The following is a 24,711-nucleotide window of genomic DNA, read 5'->3' as shown; positions in this document are numbered from 1 at the left end:
ACGTACCTGGGCCATATGTCAAATCGACCGGCTTCATTGGGACACCTAGGGGTGCATTTTGCTAAGAGATACAACGTTATAGTTTAATTTATATACATTTATTTGTGAATTAATATTCTCCATTAACTTTAATTATACATTAAACTTTTCCAAAATATGGAGATGACAGACATCATAGACCACATGAGACTGACACAGTATGTCTATATATGGGCATCAAGATATGGGCTTAATATTGATGACATCAGGGAGCTCAATCTACTGTATGGGCATCAAAGGGACAAGGACTGACACAGAGATCTCCATATATGGTCATTCATTTATTTCATATTTTAGTGTTATTTTATTGAAATGCATTCTTCTTTTAACGTATCTTCTATTTTATATGTTCCTATTTAATATATTTTGTCATGTTTGATCTTTGCCTATTCAGTGTATTTTATTTTATTTAGTTTATGGAATGTGCTGTATAAATACATTTGACTTAAGTTAAAAGTGCTGTAAGAGTCTTTTTATTTTTATTTATAAGTGATAAATAGCTCTATTTTTTAAATAAAAGTTATGTTTACTAAAGAGTTGAAGAGAACCCTGTAACTGAACAGAACCCTGTATCTGTAACAAGAAAAGATATCACTTACAACACCTTTAACTAGTAGCTACCTTTAACAGCTAGGCACAATTCTCTCTCTCTCTCTCTCTCTCTCTCTCTCACACACACAAACACAGTGCCTACCTTCTGACGATGACACCAATGATGACTGATCTGGTGAAGTCAAGAAAAATGGTGTTACAAAGAGATGAGTTCAAAAGTCAAAACAGTTCCTTTACACAGCTTTCTTACATGGATCAGGCGTATAATACACTGTACAAGTAATGGGACCTTTGACTTCCTGGAGGGGAAACCCCAGTGTAATAGAGAGAGATATGTTCACTACATTTCCTGCCAGCTGCATGATATCTCAGAGAAAGACAAGGCTACAGCGGCTGTTTGGTTAGCCACAATAGCCAGGAAAGGTATTTTTGGTGAATTTGTGTGGTGTCGTGTGCGCGCGCGCGTCCGTGTGTGCATGCGTGCGTTCGTGCGTGCGTGCGTGTGTGTGTGTAGAAAGAAAGAAAGAAAATAAGGTTTCAGCAAGAAACAAAAGTGAAAAGATAGAGGTAGAGAGTGTGTGACAGGAAAGATAGAATGAGAGAGCGATGGCCACCCACCCACCCCCACCACCCTCGACTGTGAGGTAAAAGCAAAATGTCCACCGTGTGAATATATTTTCTTGTCTTCCTTTCATCATCCCGCTTTGTAGAATACCCTTTTTCTCAGAAGCATCTAAGGTACTAAGATCCCTTTAGTCTTGTCGACTTAACGAGGAACCTGACTGAGATATCAACAGGAATATCAAGGTGCTTTTGGGTGGAAATGAAGAATTAGGAATGTCTGAACTCAGCAGCTGGCACAGCAGGAAGAATCACACTTCCTTTCTGCTAGCAGATGTGTGCCAGCCTGTCTCTCTTATGTACCCACAGTAGGGAAAAAGCGTGTACGGTACGCACACAGACAAAAGTGGTCACACCTAGTCAATCATGTATTACTTGTCACAAACAAGTAATACTAGCAACACTGTCACACATCACACACGTACGTAGATACGTGCTAACAAAAACCTTTATGTATGTAACTTTGTAGCACACACAAAAAGGGATACAGCCTTTCAAACAGACAGCTGCATACTTGTCTGAAATGCATAATTAAAGGTTAACAGGAATGGGTGGAATGCCACAGTATTTATTTACGGTTAAGTGGCTGCCTTTATGCAACTGCCATCTCTGCTGTCTGGGTGCGTTGCACACATCTTCTTGTCTTTACACCTGTGTGTGTGTGTGTGTGTGTGTGTGTGTGTGTGTGTGTGTGTGTGTGTGTGTGTGTGTGTGTGTGTGTGTGTGTGTGTGTGTGTGTGTGTGTGCGCGCGTGTGTACAGTACATGTGTTTTAATTCACCTGCATGGACAGCAGAGTTCCACAGCAGTGCTCCTGCCAGCAGTACTCCAACCAGCGTGGAGCTCCCCATCTCAGTCTGTAACACAGCAGGACACAAAACCGCCATTACACAAGAGATGACAAGTACAAAGAACATGCCAAGACCCGATGTCAGAAGACATTAACCACTTTTAAGCAGCCCTATTGCATGCTTCGTCGCATGGTGGTGTTGTGCTGCGATGAAACTGTACCGTCATGAAACTGTACCTTTTCCTATGCAAACTTCTAATAAAGTCTTCAATCAATCAATCAATCAATCAATAGCCAATCGACAGGCTTCAAGCTTTTAGATCCATTTTTGAGCGTTGCTATCCGCTCCCACACCTGGCTCAGTCTGTTTGTATATAAGTACAAGTATGACCTACAGTACACTTGGCTCATTGGCCAAGCTTTGTCGGACACTTAATGAAATTAACATTAAAAAGCACTGCTCACTTCACACTGGGTGTGATGTTTTTGAATTCCTTGGAAAATGTTCACCTACACAGTATTGTACCCCCAAAAAAAGACACTAGTTTTAAAATATTTAAGAAGTCATTAGGGGCAATCTATCTGAATTGTCAACGTATAACCTACCGTGTGTGGTTTACCGGTATATTAGTAAGGGGTGGTGGCGGGGTCAGGGTGTCTGTGTCATATTGGACTTGGAATGTAGAACTCAATAGACACAGACAGCAGCAGGCACCCAGTAGCACCATGACAGTCCAGCGGAGGGCGCTATGAGGGCTAGAACAACACTCTACCAGGGTCCCGCCTGTCTGCCTGCACTGTAATTGCGGTGGGTGGGAGAAGGCTTTGGGGAAAGGCCGCTCTAAGTTGTAACAGCACTCTTCCCAAGCAGCCACTTAGAGTTTATGTTGATTGTGTGAGTGTGAGTGTGAGAGTGTGTGTGTGTGTGTGTGTGTGTGTGTGTGTGTGTGTGTGTGTGTGTGTGTGTGTGTGTGTGTGTGTGTGTGTGTGTGTGAGAGAGAGAGAGAGAGTGTATATTGTAGCCCCATGCAACCCAGGCTCCAGGCCTGTCTGATCCTAGGCTGCCCAGCTCACAGAGTAAATATTGATGGATATGTTTCCTGCCATTGAGGGGCCGCACCCTCGCTGGCTGGCTAGCGAGACTCAGGTCTGCACATTGTTTGGGCCCCGGCTGCCAAGGGTCACACGAGCAGGAGGGATTTGGGAGAGCGGTGGACTCACAGTGCACTGTGTGTAGGGCTGTCACGATTATGACATTTTACATGACGATTAATTTTAATTTTACAGTCACTCAAATAATTGCGATTAAGGATTTAATTGTGTTTTTGTCGCTGACAAATAGATTTCTGTTTGGCTTTTAGGCTTTGAAGTTGCACATTACACATAATCTAAATATACAAAGAAATTACTGACATATTTGACAACTTTATACTTAAAATAGAACATTGATAGTGGAAATAGCCGATCTACAAGGTAGATCGGCTATTTCCACTATTTTTGACTTAAAAAAAAAGATATATGAACATTTTTCAACATGGAAACGATTATGACGATTATGTCAAATAATTGCGATTAGACGATTATGTAATAATTGTGACAGCCCTAACTGTATGCTGCGACTCGACACAGCGATGTGCTATGTTGCATAATCATAATGTTCATTCAGATAAAAATGTGAATAGAATGGGGTTGGTGGGGGTGGAAGTGGTGTCGTATTCACAGGAATGATAGGAACTTAATTGATTACAGAAACATCTAAAGCCATGGGTGTTTTCACGTGACAAAGTACAATGACAGAAAGCCCAATTCTAACTCTGCACATGCATTATTTGACACATTGCAGGCAGCGCATACCATAAAGTATATCGTCTCTGTTGGTTGGAAACCTCATAAACCAAAATTGTTACTTTTCAGGATTGTAACTTTTTGTTTTGGTGCAAAAGTAGCAGTTCTACAAGCTCACACCGCATTGCTTCACGCTGGGTTTTGAGCTTGTGGATCTGCTATTTTTGTGTGACGCTGTAGTATGACCAAGTAGGACAATAATTTACAACAAAACATAAAAAGTTTAAATATGGAGATTATATTGGTAATTATGCAGCCGATGTGTTTTCCAAAATAGCACATCCACACGATCACAACGCATCACATTATGACATGTTATGAGCTTGTAGATCAGCCGTTTTTTGAAAACTTTGGAATAGGGCTAAATAAAATGAAGTTCAGTTTGTGTATTTTCTATTGTTTGCTTGTTCATTGTATGATTAAAGTTAAATGTTCATTTCATATTGAAGTTTAAAATGCTTAATTTAAACGTTTTATCCATATCTTTTGCATATTTGCTTGCTTACAGGTTAAACTTAAATCAAATGATTGGAAAATGACGTAGCGTTTGACAAAATATCGTTTAAAAGAAACATTGGTGATCTAGGACTTGTCAAAAGGGAAAATGTAGTTTCTCAACTCATGCATGATAACATGGCAAAACACAGTAATCTGTGCAATATGAAATAGCTGAGTAATCACAATGGTATGTGGGGTGAGTGTTATTTTTGTGATAATCACATAATGACATAGCCTACTGTAAACTCTGCAAGTAAATAGCATATTCAAGTCACGTACGGCTTTCAAAATCCAAACTTGATAACAAACTATCACATAATCTAGTGTGGTTTAACTGATAAAGTGAATAGAATTTTTAAAAAAATGTTTTTTTTTGTTTGTTTTGTGGTTATACAACAATCAACGGAATACAACAATCTACTATGCTGTACATTATTAGATCCTAGCAATGTACATTCAATTCTGAGTGCATTATTTTTTATATCACCTTGAGTTGACAATGAAGACACAGAGGAAGTGAGAGCAGAGAGGAAGGAAGATTGGTTTTCAACTTTTGAAACCATGATGCTATAGATTGATATCACCTCTGTCAAACTTTTTTCTTGATACTCGAGGACAAATTAGCTTCTATCTTTGATCTTTTCAAGTGTGCATCCTGAATAATGATCCTTACTCACTTTTATACGGACAACGTACGTTGATGTGAGCAGGGGTGTCGCACCAAATTCTGGGCCCTGGGTACAAGGATTCACTGCGGGCTCCCCATGAATGTTCTTTATAGACGGGTTTCTTGTTTACAAACATTGAGACTAAATGCACAGCTGACTGTATCATGTAATCAATTCCGTCCAATCGCCAAACCTGTTGTTTTGGGGAGCGCTGGTTTCATTGGCTAATTTTGGTACGGACCCTGCGCACGCATCTAGTTTTATCAGTGTAACGTGGACCAGAAACCCGTCTATAGGGGGACCCATTTTAGACTGGGAACGCATTACTTTGTGCTTTAACTATTGAAAAATAGCAGATATACAAGCTCACAGTGCGGCACTCAGACAAGCTTGTAGATCTATTTTTGAAAAATCCTTCTAAGGTTTTTTGAAAAACCTATGTTTCTATGTCAGTGGTGCTCAAACCTTTTCATGTGAAGGACCCCCAAAATGATATGTATTTGAACACGGACCCCCATCTCAAAATATTTACTTCCAGGGAACCAGAAGCATAATTTGAGTTACAAATGCTTAAAAAATACATAACAGATTTGCACACATTTTCATGACTTTTCAAAAATAGCAGATCTTCAAGCTCGCACGAGTGCCGCGCTGTGAGCTTGTATATCTGCTATTTTTCAATAGCTAAAGTATGAAATAATTAAGGCCCCTCCACCTTGGGCCCTAGTAACTCAGTCCCACTTTTCCCCCCCTTGTGACGCCCCTGGATGTGAGCAAATAGTCAACAGTTAACCACATGAACCCGAGCATCCCTACCATAACAGGTGAACACATTCTGTGAATAGGCTAAGAGATTTGGTTTAGAGGGGAAAACAGGAGCATGAATACTTGTGTAGACCCCTGGGGGACTCCGGTCAACTGAAGTATATAGGGTTTAAGCCAGGGGTCTTCAACGTTTTCAGGCCAAGGACCCCTTAGTTGAGAGAGGGATGAAGCAGGGACCCCCACAACCTTTTCTTTTTTTTTTTTTTTTATAATCTTTATCCCACGATTTTGCAACCCATTTTTCACCCAGTGCCAATTGCCTATGTAATCCTGGGCTCTGCTCTCCCTCTGCCACGCCTGGGGAGACAACGGACTGACCTCATGCTTCCTTCAATGCATGAGTAGTCCAAGTTGTTTCTTTTCACCTGACAGGGGGGATTTCCCCGGGATGGACGTAGCGCGTGGAAGGAACACGTTATTCCAACCAGTTATTTTCCCCTCCATCAAGCACCCCGCCTTGCCAGGGGGAGGCATTATTGAGACCAGGATTACTGCATGTTTTTGTGAGGGTATCAACCCTAGGAGACACGGGGAGAACATGCAAACTCCACACAGAAAGGCCCTATCGCCGACCCCACCTAGGGTGTGGGCACTGATGACGCAGAGGGAGAAACACGCCCCCAGCTCCCACAGCGTCCCCCGGCGGGAATCGTATCGAACCCAGGACCTTCTAGCTGTGAGGCGAAGCGCTAACCACTGCGCCACCGTGCCCCCTCCCCCCCACAACCTTTTCATAGATTCCATATAGTTTCATCGTTTAACAGCACAATAATCGGGGACTGCCCCATAGGTTGAACTCCCGTTGGATCGGCAGGTTAGATAATCACCCGCGTCGGCAGGTTAGCTACTCACCAGCGTCGGCAGGTCACCCACGTCACGGTTACTGAGGTTAGGGTTAGGGTTAGGTTTAGGCATAGTTTTACTGAGGTTAGGGTTACGATTAAGGTTAGGTTTTGGTGGTCGGACCAAAGGGTGTTCGACCTAAGGACATGTTACCCAATCATCATAGTATTTTGGATTCATGTCAATCACTACTTAATAAACTTGACCTTTCACTCTGTACTTAGTCTGCTCTTTTTACCCCTCTATAAAACCCCTCTATCTAAACCACTATAAACAAAGGGTATTATTTATTAAATGTAGAAAATCATATAATTAAATATTCAATTTTTTTCTTTTTACAGAATCAAAGGTTTTATGGTCATGATTCACCAGGATCCTGGGTGGCTTGATTCTATGCTGCCTTAAACCACACCCACTGCTAAGCCCTATTACGACATTCCTGGATTCTACTGTAGTGCTTGCTCTTATGATCGGATCTGTTTATTGCGTGTGTATGTGGTTGTGGTAATAGATGACAGTATGTAGTGATGTATTATTATGGGCTAATCAGTTTACTGACTGATGACCTTATTATCAACACCTGGTATCAATATGGCCCAGTATTGAGACAATATGGCCCAGTATTTTTTTCCCTTCTTTTTTTTGCCACTTGAGCACTGGTCACAATAAGCATCATAGGGTTTATACAATTATTAAAACATAGTTGTTGCTGGGGCGCCCGCTGGCCTACTGGTCCAGGCGCATACCACATTGGCATTGCCACATAGGCATGGCTGCCTGGCGGCGTTGCCGGTTCAATTCCTGATTCTGACGACACATTTACCCCATCTCTCCCCCCATTTCCTGTCAGTCTACTGTCCTATCAATAAAGGCATAAAAGCCCAAAAACTAATATTAAAAAAATAAAATAATAATAATAATAATAATAACATAGTTGTTGCTATGCAAATTTTCCATCTGGGCATATTCATGTGCATCTTCAATGGTGTGTGGGTCTTCTGTACCCTATCATTATGTATATCCGTCAACAGCTCCCATAGAAACTACCATAAACACACGTTTCCTACAGTGCATATTAACTCATGAAACACACAAGGGTATTTGTCTGAAATTCCACACATCAGCAGAGAATCAGGAAGGTCCGCCTTTGACTTTTATGTGCCTGGAAAAAAATAGAACGAACTAACGGAAGCTATTATTACAGAAATATATTTAGTCACTCACAACTTACGTCAGTAGCTTACTAGTTGAAGGGTAGATACACGCAGAGGACAAATGTTTGATGACAAAAAATATTTTATGTTCTACTTTTGGTGAGAATGTGCTGACAATCGAATCAAATTTCCCATTTTTACATCAAGGTGTCAAATCAAGATATCATATCACCATGTGCTTGCTGAGTTACGTTTATCTAGGTAAGTAGGCCTTAGGTGAATTTAAGATCACATGTGCATATTATTTTACTTGCAACATCTACTATAGTATAGCACAAAGATAGTATAGAATGAAAGGTCGACTATCGGGCAACCACAGTCAGCTAAGCTTATGAGAACAGATCAAACTGAGTCAGCTTTTAACATACTAAAACCACAAGACATATTTTTACCAAGCAAGAAAGACTAAGTAGGCTATTTCCTGTATCATGTAGCGTTCATGTCAGCGGTGGTTAATCTGTGGGCCCAGCGGAGCAGTAACATAAACACAGCTCCTCCCACACAATTGCCTTATTCTCAATGGAGGAGCATAACGGCTCTAAATTTTCCACGCTATCTTCCGTTAGGATCCTGGGGGCAGAGCGGGGCCGTAATCGCATCCTATATCATACACTGACAACTTTAGTCTCCAACACACTTCCTCCCTTCTCTGCCTTCTCCTGTTTGTCTCCTATCTGTCAATGCTACACTTGCCTGACCCATGGGAAAAGAGGCTGACCCATCATGGAAGAGAAGCATTGTCATCTCTTCCTCTCATCTACATAGGTCTGACTTTGGGGGGAAAGATCTCTCATTCCATCTGGATGATGTGTGGTGTTTTAGTGGTGGTGGGAGGGGGGCCTCATCTGGCTCCTTCTCTGGAAACAAGTACCCCGGGGGTCATACTAGGCCCCCTCATTTTCCCCCTCTACACACCAAACCCCTTTCCCCAAATAGCCGTTCTACAATCTATAATGATATATAATATGACATTTAATATACTGTATATAATATACTAGACTCCCTCTTTTTTCCCCCGCTACACCAAATACAAAACGAACGCTTGCTCCAAATCACACCTTCCCCCAATATCTCTCGCGGCCTGCTCGCCCCAGCGGTTCCTGTATTCTTGTATTCGTTTTACTGAGGTTAAGGTTAGGAATAGTTAGTTAGTAGTCATAGTTCTACTGACGTAACATTTAGAATTACCTGGTGGCGACTGTTCCGAGGTTGCTGGATTTGGCCCGGGGCGAGCGTGTTTGGGGGCGAGCGTTCTTTAACACCACATCTCTTTGCTGAAAATAGCTGATCCGCAAGCTGGGAGGTTGTAGATCTGCTATTTTTGCCAAATGTTCACCCCAGAATAGGTTCATGTGGTTTAGCAAATCATGTAAATTGCACAATCGTGCGTCACAGGTAGAGGTGGGACGTTCGCGAATGAATCCGGCTCACTTCAAAGAACCATGAATCCCATCTCTAGTCTCAGGTGGCAAGGCTTCCAAAAACATTCTAATTTATTGTGCATTTTACAGCATGTATATTGTTTAGTCAAATACAAGTTAAATCTTTAATCCTCTGACTGTTGTGACTGGCTGCTTTGTTGTGATGACAGACCGGTATGTCCGATTGCATCTTCATTGCATAGACAAAGCTGGGCTTTTAGTTTTATGCCTCAGCTACTGCGAGCATGCTCTCACATGCACTGGAAGTTCAGTCTGAGAGACACAGGAGGACTGATGTTTTCTGTACAAGTCCATTTGTTTTTGTGCAGCCCGTTACAGCTGTGAAAGTCAGACTTGCAGAAGATAATGATTAATGAACATGCTTTGATTGTTAAAAAATAAAACATCCCAAATGGATCTAGATGATTTATTTAGCTGTTTGGTTTTGCTTGCTGTGTTGAAATCAGACCTGAGAGTAGCCCCATATAGAACCTCACCCGTCGCTGCATACTGTTGTGCTCCGAGATGAGGTCCTATAAGGTGGCGCAGCGATGGCCCGGACCGCCTTCACATCAAGTTGGAAAACTCCCAAAATGAAATTTTATCCAAAAAGTAAAGGTAGTTCCGAGCTCCCAGACTATGGTTTTCCATCCCACGGTACATAAAACATGAACCAGGGCATGAAACAACTGCTTAAATTGTTAGTTTTGTAATGTTTTCCCATTCAAGCGGAACTGTTGCCAGTACTGTAGTCTCGCGTAGCCAGAGAGCATTTGCAAATCGTGTTAGGCAACAGTCTGGGGGCTTTTCTGAATTTAATGAGACTAAATAAGCGCTTTAAACCGTTTTCCCAACGCTGTGGTGCATGTTTTATGTACCGTGTGTTGGAAAACCATAGTCTGGGAGCTCGGAACTACCTTTACTTTTTGGATAAGATTTCGTTTCGAGTGTTTTCCAACTTGATGTGGAGGCGGTCCGGGCCATCGCTGTGCCACCTTTATAGGACCTCATCTCGGAGCACAACGGTATGCAGCGACGCGTGAGGTTCTATATGGGGCTAACCTGAGAGAAGATCTGATGTCACAGAAGTCAGAGGCGGTCAGGTTTAGGCCTGGCTCAGGAAAGAGGACACCCCTGCCATGCATATTGAGGCGGTCAGGTTTAGGCCTGGCTCAGGAAAGAGGACACCCCTGCCATGCATATTCCGGGAGCGTGTCGCTGTTACTACATGTCATCTTTTCGACACCCGACTCTAACCCTCACCCTAAACTTAACCTCCGTGGAGTGAGTTGCTAACCCTCCGGTCGATATGATGGGCAAAAAGCGAGATTTCCCCCATATTCCACCATGGGCACCGTTGTTGGAGGTGCGACATGCCCAAGGCCTAGCAGGAAGACCATATCTCCGTATGAAATATGTATGTAGGCCTATGTAACAACGGCCTAAGTACAGTACATACATACATGGGGTATGTATAGAGTGTTTTGATGCAATAATGTTATTATTAATATTCCTCAAACACCATGCCTTGCTTGTCACTCACACACACACACACACACACACACACACACACACACACACACACACACACACACACACATTTTGTGTGCAAGCTTAGATTTAAAGCAACCTGAGCCTTGCAACAGCCTTAGCCATCTTGGCAAATATTTCAATTAAATGAATGTTTGTCCAGCAAACCAGGTCATCATCATCATCATCATCATCATCATTCCTCTTACAGCAGGTGGTAATAATAAGAACACAGGATATTACATTATAATAAAATATCCATTCAAGTGCATCATGCCTGGCTTCAAGTGGCTTGTCTTACTCTTAATGTTAACATTTTCCTCCTGAAGGGTTTTAAAACAACATTTTAAGAGGAGAAGAGAATTTCTGAATTATGCAATATACATATAGACCTACATAATATAATATAATATAATATAATATAATATAATATAATATAATATAATATAGGCCTACCGGTATATAGTTCTGTTCTAATCCGATTCTCAAAGACATTCAGCTTGCTTTGGTTGGCGCCTCTTCCAGACAGGCCAGGTAGAGGACTAGAGGTAGACCTCACTTCAGCACCATTTGACTCACTAATTATCACCTGTGTGCACTGCTCACACATTCTGAACTGGAAACACGTGGACGTCGACGGTCGAGTCATTTTGCCAAAGGTAATTTTACATTAAATTGAACAAAGTACTTTGTGTATTATAACTTATTATAAATAAAACACATACAAATCACGTTTGCCTACAAGTGGCTACATTACCTATTTTTCCAGTCGCGTTTTCAAGTTGACAAATGTAGGTCTCCCATGACAGTCAAAAGTCTCGACGTATCCTCCTTTTGTATCCTAATTCTTTCCAAGGAAAAGAACAACACTTTTTAGCCTACACGCGTCAGCATTTTACGACCGAACCATTTAGTTTAGCCAAAGAAAAGAGACAAAAAGCCTTCAACTAAACAGCTGTTTAAAAAAAATACAGAAATCTCACATCCTTTCCCTCTTAGCTGCGGATCAACCAGTGTTTTTACGCACACGGCGCTCCCAACAACGTCCTGGCAGGCAGAGGAGTTCGTCTTTAATTTCTCGGATAAAACAGACGTTGACTCATTAATCCATGACATCTGCGACAAGTTCAAAGCAGTCCGAGATGACTCGAGTTAAACCGGGGAGTCGCGACCATATCGCCGGGGCTGGAAGGCGCACTGTGCGAGCAGCCTGCAGTGTGTGTGTGTATCTGTGCCAAAAATCTGCACTGATAAACCCCGAGAACACGAAACAGAAGTTTGGAACATGACCAGACTTCTTCCGCTTTGAGAACTTTCACAAATTGCGGCTCCTCGTAAGTCCCATTTTCGATAAACTACGCACAAACTCTGGCCTGCTCCCCGATCCAGAGGCGAGATTACAAGATTTTAAATAGGATTTCAGTCCCACCCCTTATTGTCTCTTGCGGGGTCTGGCTGGAATGTGTGTGTTCTCATAGCGGCTTTCCTGTTGCTTACAAACCTCTCATTTTCCTCTTCCCCTTGCAGACTGGTGCCTACCCCTACAGCACACTTCATGTGGAAGAATGCACTCTTTGAGGCTATGCCATGATGTCAAATGATAAAACTTTTAGAAAAGGCACGATGGATATAATATTCCACATCCAGATTGATTGATTGATAGATTGATTGATTGAAGACTTTATTAGAAGTTTGCATAGAAAAAGGTACAGTTTCATGACGGTACAGTTCACTGTTACAAGGTCTACTAAAAGGAGATCCTAGAAAAGAATAAGCTTATTTCCCCTAAAAATAGAAAAATCCCCTACAAATATTTGTATACTTTAATGAATAAATTGTCTCCAGTGTCAGTACCATAGGGGTAGGCTACAGCTGGTTATGAAAGTTATTTTAAACCTTTTTCATCTGCTAAAACTTTACTGTCTCTACTGTTAGGCCTACTTGTAAATTCCCTCCAATGTACTCCATATACTGTCAGTGTCTCTAGTGTGCTTTTAACAATGTGCTGCTGGGTTCTTGTAGCACGGTCTAATTGTCTGTTAGAACTCAGAATATGGACAATGGCAAAAAGGAGGCTGACCTGTACTTGCCATGCCCACAGGGAATGGATCAGAACACTGTTCCCAGAGAACATGACGCCTCTCGACAGCGTTGGACAAACACCCAGACAACAGACAACTGTGTGATGGAGGATGACACAGATCTGTGGTCAGTGATACTCCAATGCTCTCGCTGTCTCTCTCTCTCTCTCTCTCTCTCTCTCTCTCTCTCTCTCTCATATCATTGAGTGCATTGAAAATGCATTGTCCCTTCTATTTAAATGGTACAAATCGTCTCTGTCGGGTGAATATGTCCTACACAACTGTTATTCTTCAGGATTCCAATTCAAAAATAGCAAAAGTAGCAGATTTACAAGCTCAAATCACGGGGTGCACCGTGCAAAGCGCCACGTTTAGAGCTTGCGGATCTGCTACTTCTGATGCTTTTGTGTGACGTCGTTGTAGTATGATCAAGTACTGTAGGGCATACATGTTTACCAAAAAACACAAAAAGGAAAAATATGAAGATAAGTGGTTTCTGCCTGACGGCAGCAAAATATGGTACTGTCTGTTTACCCCGCCAGAGAGATTTCTTCTTTGTCAAAATTCACCAGAGACTGAGTGAGATCGTCCTCATGTCTGTGGTATAAAATCCCCCTCCTTGTTCTCAGGCTTGTAATCTCTGCTCTTGGCCCGTGGGTGCAAAGAAGACACAGCTGGGAGTTTTCACATCAGCTCTCTCTTGTAGAGAAGAGAGCAAAATTGTTCATTTTTGTTTTTTCTTGATCAGCATTAAAATTTCCTTCCTCATTAATCTGTGACTTAAAACAGCTGTTTTTTTTTCTCTGTGTTCTTTCAGCAGCACCAGCCTATTCGCTTTAAGGCTTTCCCCCCTCTTTTCTTCTGTTTATTATTGTGTAATCAAACAGAGGATAAACCGCTGTTTCAATGAAGCCATTATTTGGCATTTATTATTCAAAAGAAAAATATTGATAAAGAAAGAGAACCCTTATTTACATGAACCATAGTGTCCCTATTCTGTTGTGAACATTCAGCTAAAATAGCAGAATTTACAAGCCCACAACACATCGCCAAGACGTGTTGTTGTGAGCTTGTAGATCGGCTATTTTCTGTGAAAAGATATTGTGGAGGCTGAGGGGAAAAAGGAGCGGACCAAGTATAGTCCCCTGTGGGACTCGGGTCGGGTCAACAATGGTTTAAGTGGTTATGTCATGCATAATAAGCAGTCTTAAAATGCATGGATATGTTTTGGCAAATGTGTAGACAGACAATACTACTGTGTATTCTGTCAGCTTTGAGAATGTTGCCACCAGTGCATGCTTCTGGTTGTGAAAAGAGACAGAACGAATGTAATTTGTGTTGGGCTGAGGCATAGTGATAGTCTGAAGAAGAGCAGTGTGCTTGAAATATTAGTTGCAGTGTTGCATATCTTATCTCTGCCACATTCACAGACCTACCCTTAACAACAGATAATATGAATTGCTGGAAATTCAAATAATGTTATATCTGGCATTCTCATAAACAATAAATGTTACGATACAGTAGCCTATATACATTTTGGGAAGCTGTTTGAACAGCTAAACCTGTCTGCCCCCAAAGCTCCCACAAGCCCCATATAAACAAATACAAGAATACTTGTATTAATATACATTTAATTTCACAGTTAACATTTGAGGGGCTTCAACTCTCCTCCCTCTCTCCCTCACTGAGCGAGCTCCCCGTGGACTAAGAAAGCTGATTTACTCTGACTTTGTCAGGCAGGTTGACTATATTTTGTGTCCACGTTAAAGTCAGGCACAGACACCATCACAACTTAAAATGTATATAGAGGGTATGCGCATGCATAAAGTGAATGGCAAATCGAGTGGCAAAATGAGTTTAATGTCATTTAACATTGTTTAATGCAATCAGACTTTTCTGTTTGGATGTATGGGCTGTCAAGGCCAGAAAGTAGTTTTTTGCCACTCAGTAGCCGTTCCCACATAATTTCCGGGTATGATGATGTCACGCGCATACCCTCAATTATTGTTAAATTATAGCAAGTACATCCAATATACTACTATACTGTATAGTACAACTGGCACTTCCACCATAGCCTGGCTCCAGCCAATAGACCCGCCCACTCTCTGAGTGAACTGCTTCTCTTGGTCTGGATTTGTCATATGAAGCGTCTCTTTCTACCGAAACCGACCGAAACCGACCAATGAAATCAATGCAATACGGAGGAGGGGTGCGTCTAACTTTTGAAAATCAACAGAAACAGTGGAGGGAGGGGTGGCTCACCAGAGTTCTTAATTGCCTCCTTTGAACTTCAAAAGAGCTACAATTACAAGTGTCGATAGCTCGTTAGTGATTCTCTCTAATCAATGAAACATCAAAGACAATGACCTGTTTGGTGCATGTCATTGAGGGGAGGGGGAGGAGGGAATGTTTTGTTTGCAAAAGTCAAACACAACCCCTCCCACCAGATCTCTTGTGATTGGGAATTTCAAATTTTAAATCCCCTCCCCTTTTCAATCAAATAGAATGGGGACAACTTCAGACTCAAGCTCCAGCGTAGAGTCTGAAATCAGGCTACTTCCACCACGTTATGTCATGATTCTAAATACCTGGACAGCTGCTTTCTCAGCAGTTATGGTGAAAGTTTCTCATTTTGAAGTCATTTCCATGTAATTATTATTTCTTTCAAAAGCAACTGATATAATCTAAATATGGGCTAGGACGGTCGCAAGTTACTATGAAAAGCTCCACTGGCTGTCAGTCTGTCCGTCACGTCACACTTTTGGCCCTACTCTTACTTCCGGCACCATTGACCCTATCCATGCCAAACTTTGCACACTCACTCCTTGGCTGGCAAATCTCCACAACCTCCGCCCCTGATTTCTCACATGCCCCTCTTCTAGCGCCACCATGAGGTTGCCAACCTGACGGTCGCTTATCTCCCGATTAGGGAGTCTTACTGGTAGGTAGGCCTAAATATCTGAAGTTGACCCTTACCTGTTGCCCTACATGAGGATAGTAAGAAATGAATTGATTGCTGAGACTTTTACCTTTGTTTAAAGGTAAGCATGTAACATCTGATCCAGTCTATTGTAGAATGAGGATGAGGCCTCACAATCATGAGTTAGCATGTCCCATCATTGACCTTTTAAGGATTGTTTTGAGTGTTTATATTGGCATTGACCTTATAAAGACAAGTTCCCCACCTTAAAACAATGGGAAGTGAAATACTGTAGGCTACTGAAATACTGAACAACATATTATATTCATAATAAGCTGAACATGAACAAGCTTAACAGTTGTCAGGCATTCTGTCTTTTACATGTATACTCTCGTGATTAGTAGGCCTGTCACGATTTACGAAAAAATCGATTTAAATCGATTTTATTGGGGGACGGTGAAAATCGATTTTTTAAAAAACGAATCGCGATTCGACCACCAGAGGTCGCCCTCGACTTAATCTCCATTCTGTCTTCAACGTCTCTGCTAACGTCAGGCAGACACAGGCAGCGGCAGCTACAGTAGGAAGGCTCACCCACGCACAGCTGCCAGCGTGCCTCCATTGGGCTGCAGAGAAGAGCTCCGCGATTTCGATTGACAAAGAGAGCAGTTAGTTGAGTGCGCTGTGTCATTACTTTGCTGCTACAGAGCATAGCACTAATCAGTGCTAAGGGCTAACAACAACAATGCTACGTACAGATGCATGTCTCTGCCACTGGTTACAATGTGGAAACAACGTTTCTAGTGAAAACAAGAATTGACACAGTCAATATATAAGCCGGTGGAATGGTAAACAAGAATTGACACAGTCAATATATAAGCCGGTGGAATGGTAAACAAGAATTGACACATTCAATATATAAGCTGGTGGAATGGTGTGTTAGAAAGTCAGGGACTTTGAACAGTCTATCCACAATGAGACACTAGGTCTTGACTTTGATGAATTATTGATTTTGAAAAGAGGGTAAGAGTTGTTATTATGCCTTAGTTTGTGCCTGGCTTACAGTACAGTTGGCTTGATATGTACCACAAAATAAATGCATTCTTTGATACAGTATTGAAAAAAGTGTAAGAGTGTTGTTTAAAAAAAGAACAGGATTTGACATTTAAGAATTGATAAGTTTACACTATCTGTCATTTGCTATTTGCTACTGTATAGAGGATAAGAGAACATCTAAAACATACAGGATTCCTTGTAAGAGAAGACAAGTGAACTGAAATGTTATTGTTGTTTTTTGTCATTTGACAGTTCTACTGTATTGAAAAGAGCATAAGAGAAAACAGTATTGTTAAAAGCAAAAAAAAATACTGGAATTGTAAGAATTGTGGATTTTTTGGGTAATTTCTCTGGAAAATAAATTTGTTGAAAAAATCGTGAAAAAATCGTGACATCGTGAATCTTCAACCTTGAATCGTGATCGTGATTTGAATCGTGAATCGTGGGTTTAGTAAATCGTGACAGGCCTAGTGATTAGAGGGATAAATTACCAGATGGCATCACTCTTTAAAATCTTTAAAAGGCAAGAACAGATTTTCTTGATAATTATTTGTTTATTTATTATTTGCATTAGATAATCTTGACGGAAGGCAAATGTATTACTTCCAAGTGTATTCGTAACTTTCCCATCAAAGTATCCTCTACGATCCTCATTCCTTTCTTCCGTCATAGTTCTGACACATTGATATCTATTCTGCCCCCTTTTGACCGCAGTACAGGTGAAATAAGTCATTATGTAAGTACACTGCGTTGGCTTAAGAGATTAAGCCATGGTCTTTAACCCTCCCATGTCAAGCTTCAAGTACTCTTTACAACCTTCACTAAGAAGCTCAGCAGGAACTTTATCATGGAAGCAGATTCTACATTATCAAGGTTACATAAAAGACGAAAAGCACATACTGTAAGCCACATCGATTGTGGTTAGTGAAATGTTTAATTTATTTTAGACTATACTTCTAATCCATTTAATATTTTCATGTAAGATATTTCAAATATCTATGGAGAGTCACATTTGCATATTAATCATTCTAATTATTCATGACTAGATGATTCCTATGAATGTCACCTTTCACAGTGCAAAAGGCAAACTGCACAGCAGAAGAACCTTTTTGCTTAGTTAGATGCTCAATTTACAGCATCTTGACACAGAATGTCCTGTGTTATTACCCATGTTAGTCCTGAGCAAGAAGTTGCATTGTATACTATTATATTATTATATAGTTGATTTCTCTGTAGTGCAAATGCACCTGAGCCTCACAAAAACAGAGGTAAAAATAAATAAAACAGTTGCTGCCAAAAAGCCAGTTCACCGTTTTGAGTGATAATATCCTTTAACAGTTTGTAGAATTTAGAGGTAGTTTGCCTCCATTCCTGGAATCTAAGTTATTCACTTAAAGTGATACTCATAAGAAATTAACTATTCTTTCGCCATTGCTTTGGTTTCATTGTCTGTGAGAGAACATACCATGATGGCACTCTAATGGAAAATTGTGTAGAATTCATGGCCCCAGAAATATTATCTTTCCACAAAATATTTGGAAATTCCACTTTGACATAAATTAATCTACAAATCCACAGTTGGATGAACATCCACATGAGACATCCCAGTAGATCCCTGAAACCCAAATAAATGTTCATTCAAATGGACAAATTGTCTTGGCTTTCTGAAGATGCTGGAAAAAATAGCATAGCAGCATTCCCAGTGAAGTTCAAGCCATCACAGTTTCTTTCTTCTTTGTATCCCAGAGTCCAAATCCATTTATTCGTCTCAGATGTCGTTGGCTCATCTTCAGAAATGATTATTTAGTTATTAGAGAGCCAGAGACCTCCATAATGGTGAGGTATTGTATATGACCCGCATCTCTTATAATCCATGTACCGGCTTCCCCACCTTCCACTCTCGCTTTGTAGATTACAGATAACCTTACTTTGTCTTGCTTGATTTCTTCTTAGCCTCCTTTAATTTCTTCTCCTGCTCTTCCTTTTCCTTTTCCAGCTTCTTCTTCTCCTTCTTCTTCTCCTGCCTTTCCTCCTTATACTTCCAGATGGGTGGCTCCAGGTAGCCCTTTTCCTTTTTCCTCTTCTTCTTTTTCTCCTTCTTCGGCGTCGGCTCCGTAGCCTTTGTCAACTCAATCTTGGGGATACGGCCGGAGGGGAAGACGGTGTTCTTCCGGGACATGAAGCCTCCTCCGGGAGCCACGCTCTCCCTGCGCTCCTGCTGCTGGCAGCAAGACATCAGAGACACGGAGGCGGTTGACATCCCCGAGGGGCTGGCGGCGCTGACGGAGCCGTTACCGTGGCTCACGGAAATCAAATCCAACTCCTTGGCGCTGTGCTTTGCCACTATCTCGGGAACGGCCAGCCGCCGCTTGCCGATCTCTGGGGGGCTGGTCGGACAGAGCGGACGGCAGCCGGTGGACACCAGGGGGCTGTGGATGCTCGAGGTGATTCGCACCATGTGGTCGAACACGCCGTTGTCTACGGGGTCGTGGGGTAACGTGAAGGAGAGCCTGTCTTTGATGCGCTGGGCGATCTTCTGGGTGGCTGATTTGGTGGCAGTGGCTTTGGCAACCAGATGCTTCAGATCAGGCCACTCTGGAGCGTAGCTGTCGCAGAACTGCAGGGCGATAGGATGTGCTTCTATGCGCCGCATCCTATTCAGAGTCTCATACCTTCCTGTTTTAAGGCACCACTCCTTTATGCCTCTCCCTCGGACGTGGTCCATTGCATTTATGTCTGCGCCTGGACATGAAATATGAAGAACAAAAGAGAAAATAAGGAATGAGAGAAGATTCCTTGATTTCCTGTGACATAATTAAATCAGAACTCAATATATGACCATCATGTGGTCATTGTTGGAACACATGAATAGCATGATACCACTCATCCACTATATATTTCGTGTCCCCCAGGGGTCCATACTTTTCCTTCTACTTTTTTCCCATTACACCCAATCTTTTCACCTAAAACGGAGGATCTGCAAGCTCACAACGCATCGCAACAAGACATATTGTGAGCTTGTAGACCCGCTTCAGTGAATGTCCCCCAGAATAGGGATGCTAGGGTTCATGTGATTATAGAGATTAATTCAAACCTTTCACAGCATAACATAGAATTGTTAGGTGGGTGAAAACAGTATACTGAACCAGCCCAGACTATGTCTGTAAATTGTTTAACTGAAGCGCTTATTGGTTATATGGGACTCAATAATGTTTAATTCAGAGCTTTATTAACAATCAAGGCTCAGGGTATACTAAGGAAACGACACACAAATGTATACACACAGCTTGTTAGCAGTGGCTTTACTGGCTTATAATGTGCAGATAATTACATTTACAATTTAGGCATTTAGCAGGTATGCTATTTCTTGAATATTATTGGACCACAACGGAAACGAGTCCCCAGAACTTTGTGTTCTCCTTTTAGCTTAAGTGTTTTACTGTACCTCCGTTGTTTTTAACTAATAAAGTATTCAAACAATCGTATTCAGAGCAACTTACAATAAGCAAGGTTATCACATACAAAGAATGCAGAGAGAACATTTAGTGAGACTAGGATCACAGCCAGATAAACCAGGGTTATATAAATAATGAAATAACAAAAACGTGAGAACTTATGATCAAGGTATGTATGTGTGCATGGTAGTCATCCCTGCAAGCCAAATGACATAATGATTACGTTTTGATAACGTCCTCCCGTGACTCCGGTGATGTTCAGAACTAGGCCAGATCTGATCTTGACATTACCAGGACGTCATATGGACTTGTTTGTTTGACATATTATTGTTATTGTTTGTAATGTTAGTTGAAATATGAGCATATAAGGTTATATTCTGGGACATACGGACGGTATCTGACTAGTTATGATATTTATCTGGCCTCGATCAGACCCTCTCTGATTAATCCAGGATGTCCGTTTTCGTGGGCAGGATTTATGTTGGTTGAAATCAGGTGATTTTCTAGGCCAGATCTGACTAGTCATGGTTTGACTTGATCTGGCCCCAATCGAAATGTCACTGATTGGTCCAGGTCCTCCTGACCGTGCTTGCTGCGATATCTTGGTCAGTAGGAACTATGTAGGTTCATGAACTGCCAGCCACCCTTGTCAAACCATCGTGGAACGTGTGTAAACCCACACACTTTCAGTTTGAGGCAGACTGAAATGGACCATTTCTGATTTGGTCTGGATTTGGGCTGCCAGTCTGAACAGTGTCCAGAATGTGTGAGACAAATATTTATTTTATTATATTTGTATACTGAATGTACAGCACTTCAATGCTGTTGTATTAAATGTGCTCCACAAATAAAGTGGATTGGATTGGAAATATTTAGAAATCAGATTTGAATTTGATTTCAAAACACAGGAATGTGGTTCAAATCTGATCCATAAAATGCAGTGTGTTTTTGTTCATAAAAGCAATCGGATCACAATCTGTGAGGCCAAAACTCAGACACGGGCTGCCAGTCAGAACATGGCGAGCTTGAGCACTTACCATGCATTAGCAGAGCAGCCACACATTCTTCACGGCCCTGTAGCCCGGCCTTGATGAGTGCTGTGAACCCACGGGGATCTCTCATCTCCGTGTCCACCTCAGGGTAGTAGTTGAGGAGCAAGTTTAGAATGGTGATGTATCCTGAGTTGGGGAAAATGATGCGTTAGCTTGGCTGACTGGAATTAGTTTGGCGAGCTAGATATTATGTGATTATGTGGTGGCTGTGTAGAATAGATCAGTGTTTCCCAAACAATGGGACTCTGGCATTTTTGGGCCGTGAATCTGGTGGCTAGTAAATAGCATTTTTTTCTGTTACCTACTTTTTTCTTCATTCTTTCAAAATATAAAAAAAATCACATCCATATTCAAAAGAATTTCAGAAAGAAAGAAAGAAAAATCCATCAATAAAAATAAAATGAACTTAGTTGTAGATCAGACAATTTCACTATTAAATAGTTCTGGTTAATTCATAATATATTATTTTATTTTTATTTAAGTTTGGTTCCTGGAGAAGACACCAAATGTATCTTTTGGTTCACAGCTGAAAAGGTTTGGGAACTGATGTAGATTGTAACATACCAGCCTGGGCAGCAATCATCGTGGCAGTATTGCCATCATTGTCCTGGTGGTTGACGTCTATGAATGGACACGTGTGAAGCCCACCACCGACGATGTCTACGAAGCCCTTGCTCACAGCCACCATCAGGCCATTCTGATGGAGAGAAAGTTAGAAACAAAACAAGACCTTCATGATGAGGCTACAATGTACTATTGTTATAGTGGTTTCAAATAGACTGCATTTATTGACATGGAAGAAGACTTGTTGTGATGTTGTGAAGTTGGGAAGAAATGACCAACAACTTCAACCAAAATTTGGTTAAAGTGTCCTCTTGTGGGGAGATGTGATCATTTCTCCACAAGAGGACAATAATTGGCCCAAAACAAATCATGTCAAATGCTTTAAACAACTTCAACAATGTTATTGTGGGCTCGCCTGAAAGGCGAGAACACTATGTTATCTTCATTATTTATTTATCTATCAAGGTCCGCCCGACAGTATAAAGGCAGGGCCCTTAGACAATGAGGTGCAATTGGAAATTGGCAGAAAAACATCTGGGTTAGGGTTGGAGTGGTGTTAGCTGGAGTATTGGTTGAGCTTCACAGACAGCTTTCCCCACAATACGGATGCTGGGGTTGAAGTGGTTAATATCCCTCCTTTCATCACCCCTCTCTGTCCTTCTAACTTGTTGTTTACAACAGGGGTCTTCAGCGTTCTCAGGCCAAGGACCCCTTAGTTGAGAGTTAGATGAAGCAAGGACCCCCACAACCTTTTCATAGATTCCATATAGTGTCATTGTTTGACAGCACAATCATCAGTGTATTTTTGACTTGAACCGTCAATACTTAATAAACTTGACCTTTCACTCTGTATTTAGTCTGCTCTTTTTACCCCTCTACACCAAAGCTCTTTGCCAAAAATAGCCGATCTACAAGCTCACAACGCCTCGCAGCGCGTGGCATTGTGAGCTTGTAGATCTGCTATTTTGGGCTAAAGTTCTCAGAAAATGGACGCTAGGTTTCAAGTGGTTAACATAAAAAAGAAGGAAACAAAGTTTCTATCACTCAAAGATTTCGAGGACCCCCTGTGAGGGAATGGAAATCAGGGAGAATGGTGAGGACAGGAGATCAGGCTGGGAACCTGAACTCAGTCTGGCGCCCTCCAGTGGAGGGAACTGGGGTTTCCTAATGTCTTCCAGTAAGTTCCATTCCCTGCTGAAGTCACCCAATCCAACTTGAAGGAGTTGCTAGTAAAGCGACATTGACGCAACACAGCTGATTGTGTTTGTTGGGGCGTCCGGCCAAGCCAGAGGCGCCACGGGGGATATGGAGGCATAGGAGCACTTCAGATGCCTCTTCTGGATGTCCAGAGATACAGTATGTCATTGTGACCTCTAGGATTTTATTTGAAAAAAAAAAGAAAAGAAAACTGGGGGTATTTTCTTAACTACTTAAACCCTATAAACATCCTTGTTCGACATAAAATAAAATAACCCATCCACAAGCGCGCACACATGTCGCATTTCAATGCACAGTGACCTTGTAGATTGGTTATTTTAGACTTTTATAATGTAGTTGTTATCTGTGATATTATCAAACAGCATTTCCCCAAAGGAAATGCATGTGTTTAATACAGTCTGACCAGAAGCAGCAATGAAACACTTCCCCACTGACGATTATAAACCAATCACCAGAGGGGGGGGTGTCAAAACCAGAGGCTTTTCTGACCCTGGTGACCTCTAGTTCAGGGGTTCCCAAACCTTTTTGTCTCAGGACACCCCATGAATATTTTTTTCATCCGAGGCACCCCTACATTATATCGGGTGGAAACCTTGTATGTCCAAAATCTTCTCTTTCACAACGCCTCGCATCGCGAGGCGTTGTGACACTTTTGTATGATGAAGTAGGGCTTTTTGAAACTTGGAGATACAAGGTTTTTGCCTGACAGTGATATTCATAATTTTCACTCCCAGCACCTTATATTTATAGCATATTTTAGAGATTATGTTGTGAGGAAAACATTGAGATAATAGCCATTTTGGTTAGAACTGACTGAAAACCGTGTCCAAATAAATTCCAAATATTATCGATTTATCTCGCGGCACCCCTGGACTGCCGTCATGGCATCTCAGGGTTCCCCGTCACCCACTTTGAAAACCCCTGCTAAAATGTAGAATGCCAGTCTAGTTTCTCACCCTGCCATTGATGTCCAGCTCCATGGCCTCTGCCCTGGTGACGCCTCTCTCCAGGACGGTGCGCAGGGTGTAGGCTTCGTTCCTGAGGCAGGCCTCGTACAGCGTTTTGGCCGTGCCCGCATCCCTCTCGATCCGCTCGTAGTCGGGCAGCACGGAGTCATCTGAGAGCACGCTCCCCGAGTCGGAGTCGTCCAGCGAGATCTCGGAGTCGTCGGACGGGCCGGCGCCCAATACGGGGTCATGGCGTGCGTGCGCCATGGAGCCCCTCCCCCCTCCTGGCCAGAGATCACACCTGCTGTGGGACGGGGCTCCTGGGCCTCAACCACATCCTGCTGGCGCTCTGCAGAGACACGTGTGTCATCACTGACACAAGCAGAGGTTTTACGTCAAATTTCAGTCTCAAAAACATCAGTCACAGAAATACTACTATACAGCAGTGGTTCTCAACCTTTTCAGGCTGCGACCCCCAAAATAATAATATTTTAACTGGAGACCCCCCCACCCTGGCAAGCACTAAGAGCTGAGGCATTACATTTTGTATAACACGTTCTATAGTGAAAATAG

General features: G+C 41.9%; 1 protein-coding gene across 1 annotated transcript; it reads right to left on the bottom strand.

Annotated features, from left to right (window-relative positions):
• Positions 1-1,983: 1,983 nt before the first annotated feature.
• Positions 1,984-24,405, bottom strand: ankrd33aa (ankyrin repeat domain 33Aa; the record flags this gene model as incomplete). Its single annotated transcript, XM_080732689.1, has 5 exons — positions 1,984-2,068; positions 18,831-19,644; positions 21,395-21,535; positions 21,974-22,106; positions 24,148-24,405. 5 exons carry the CDS (start codon positions 24,403-24,405, stop codon positions 1,984-1,986), a joined length of 1,431 nt encoding a protein of 476 aa, XP_080588815.1.
• Positions 24,406-24,711: the final 306 nt, after the last annotated feature.

The sequence above is a fragment of the Nannobrachium achirus genome (assembly GCF_963921795.1).
Source record: "Nannobrachium achirus genome assembly, chromosome: 9".
Lineage (NCBI taxonomy): Eukaryota > Metazoa > Chordata > Actinopteri > Myctophiformes > Myctophidae > Nannobrachium > Nannobrachium achirus.
This window is presented reverse-complemented; position numbering and strand designations above follow the sequence as displayed.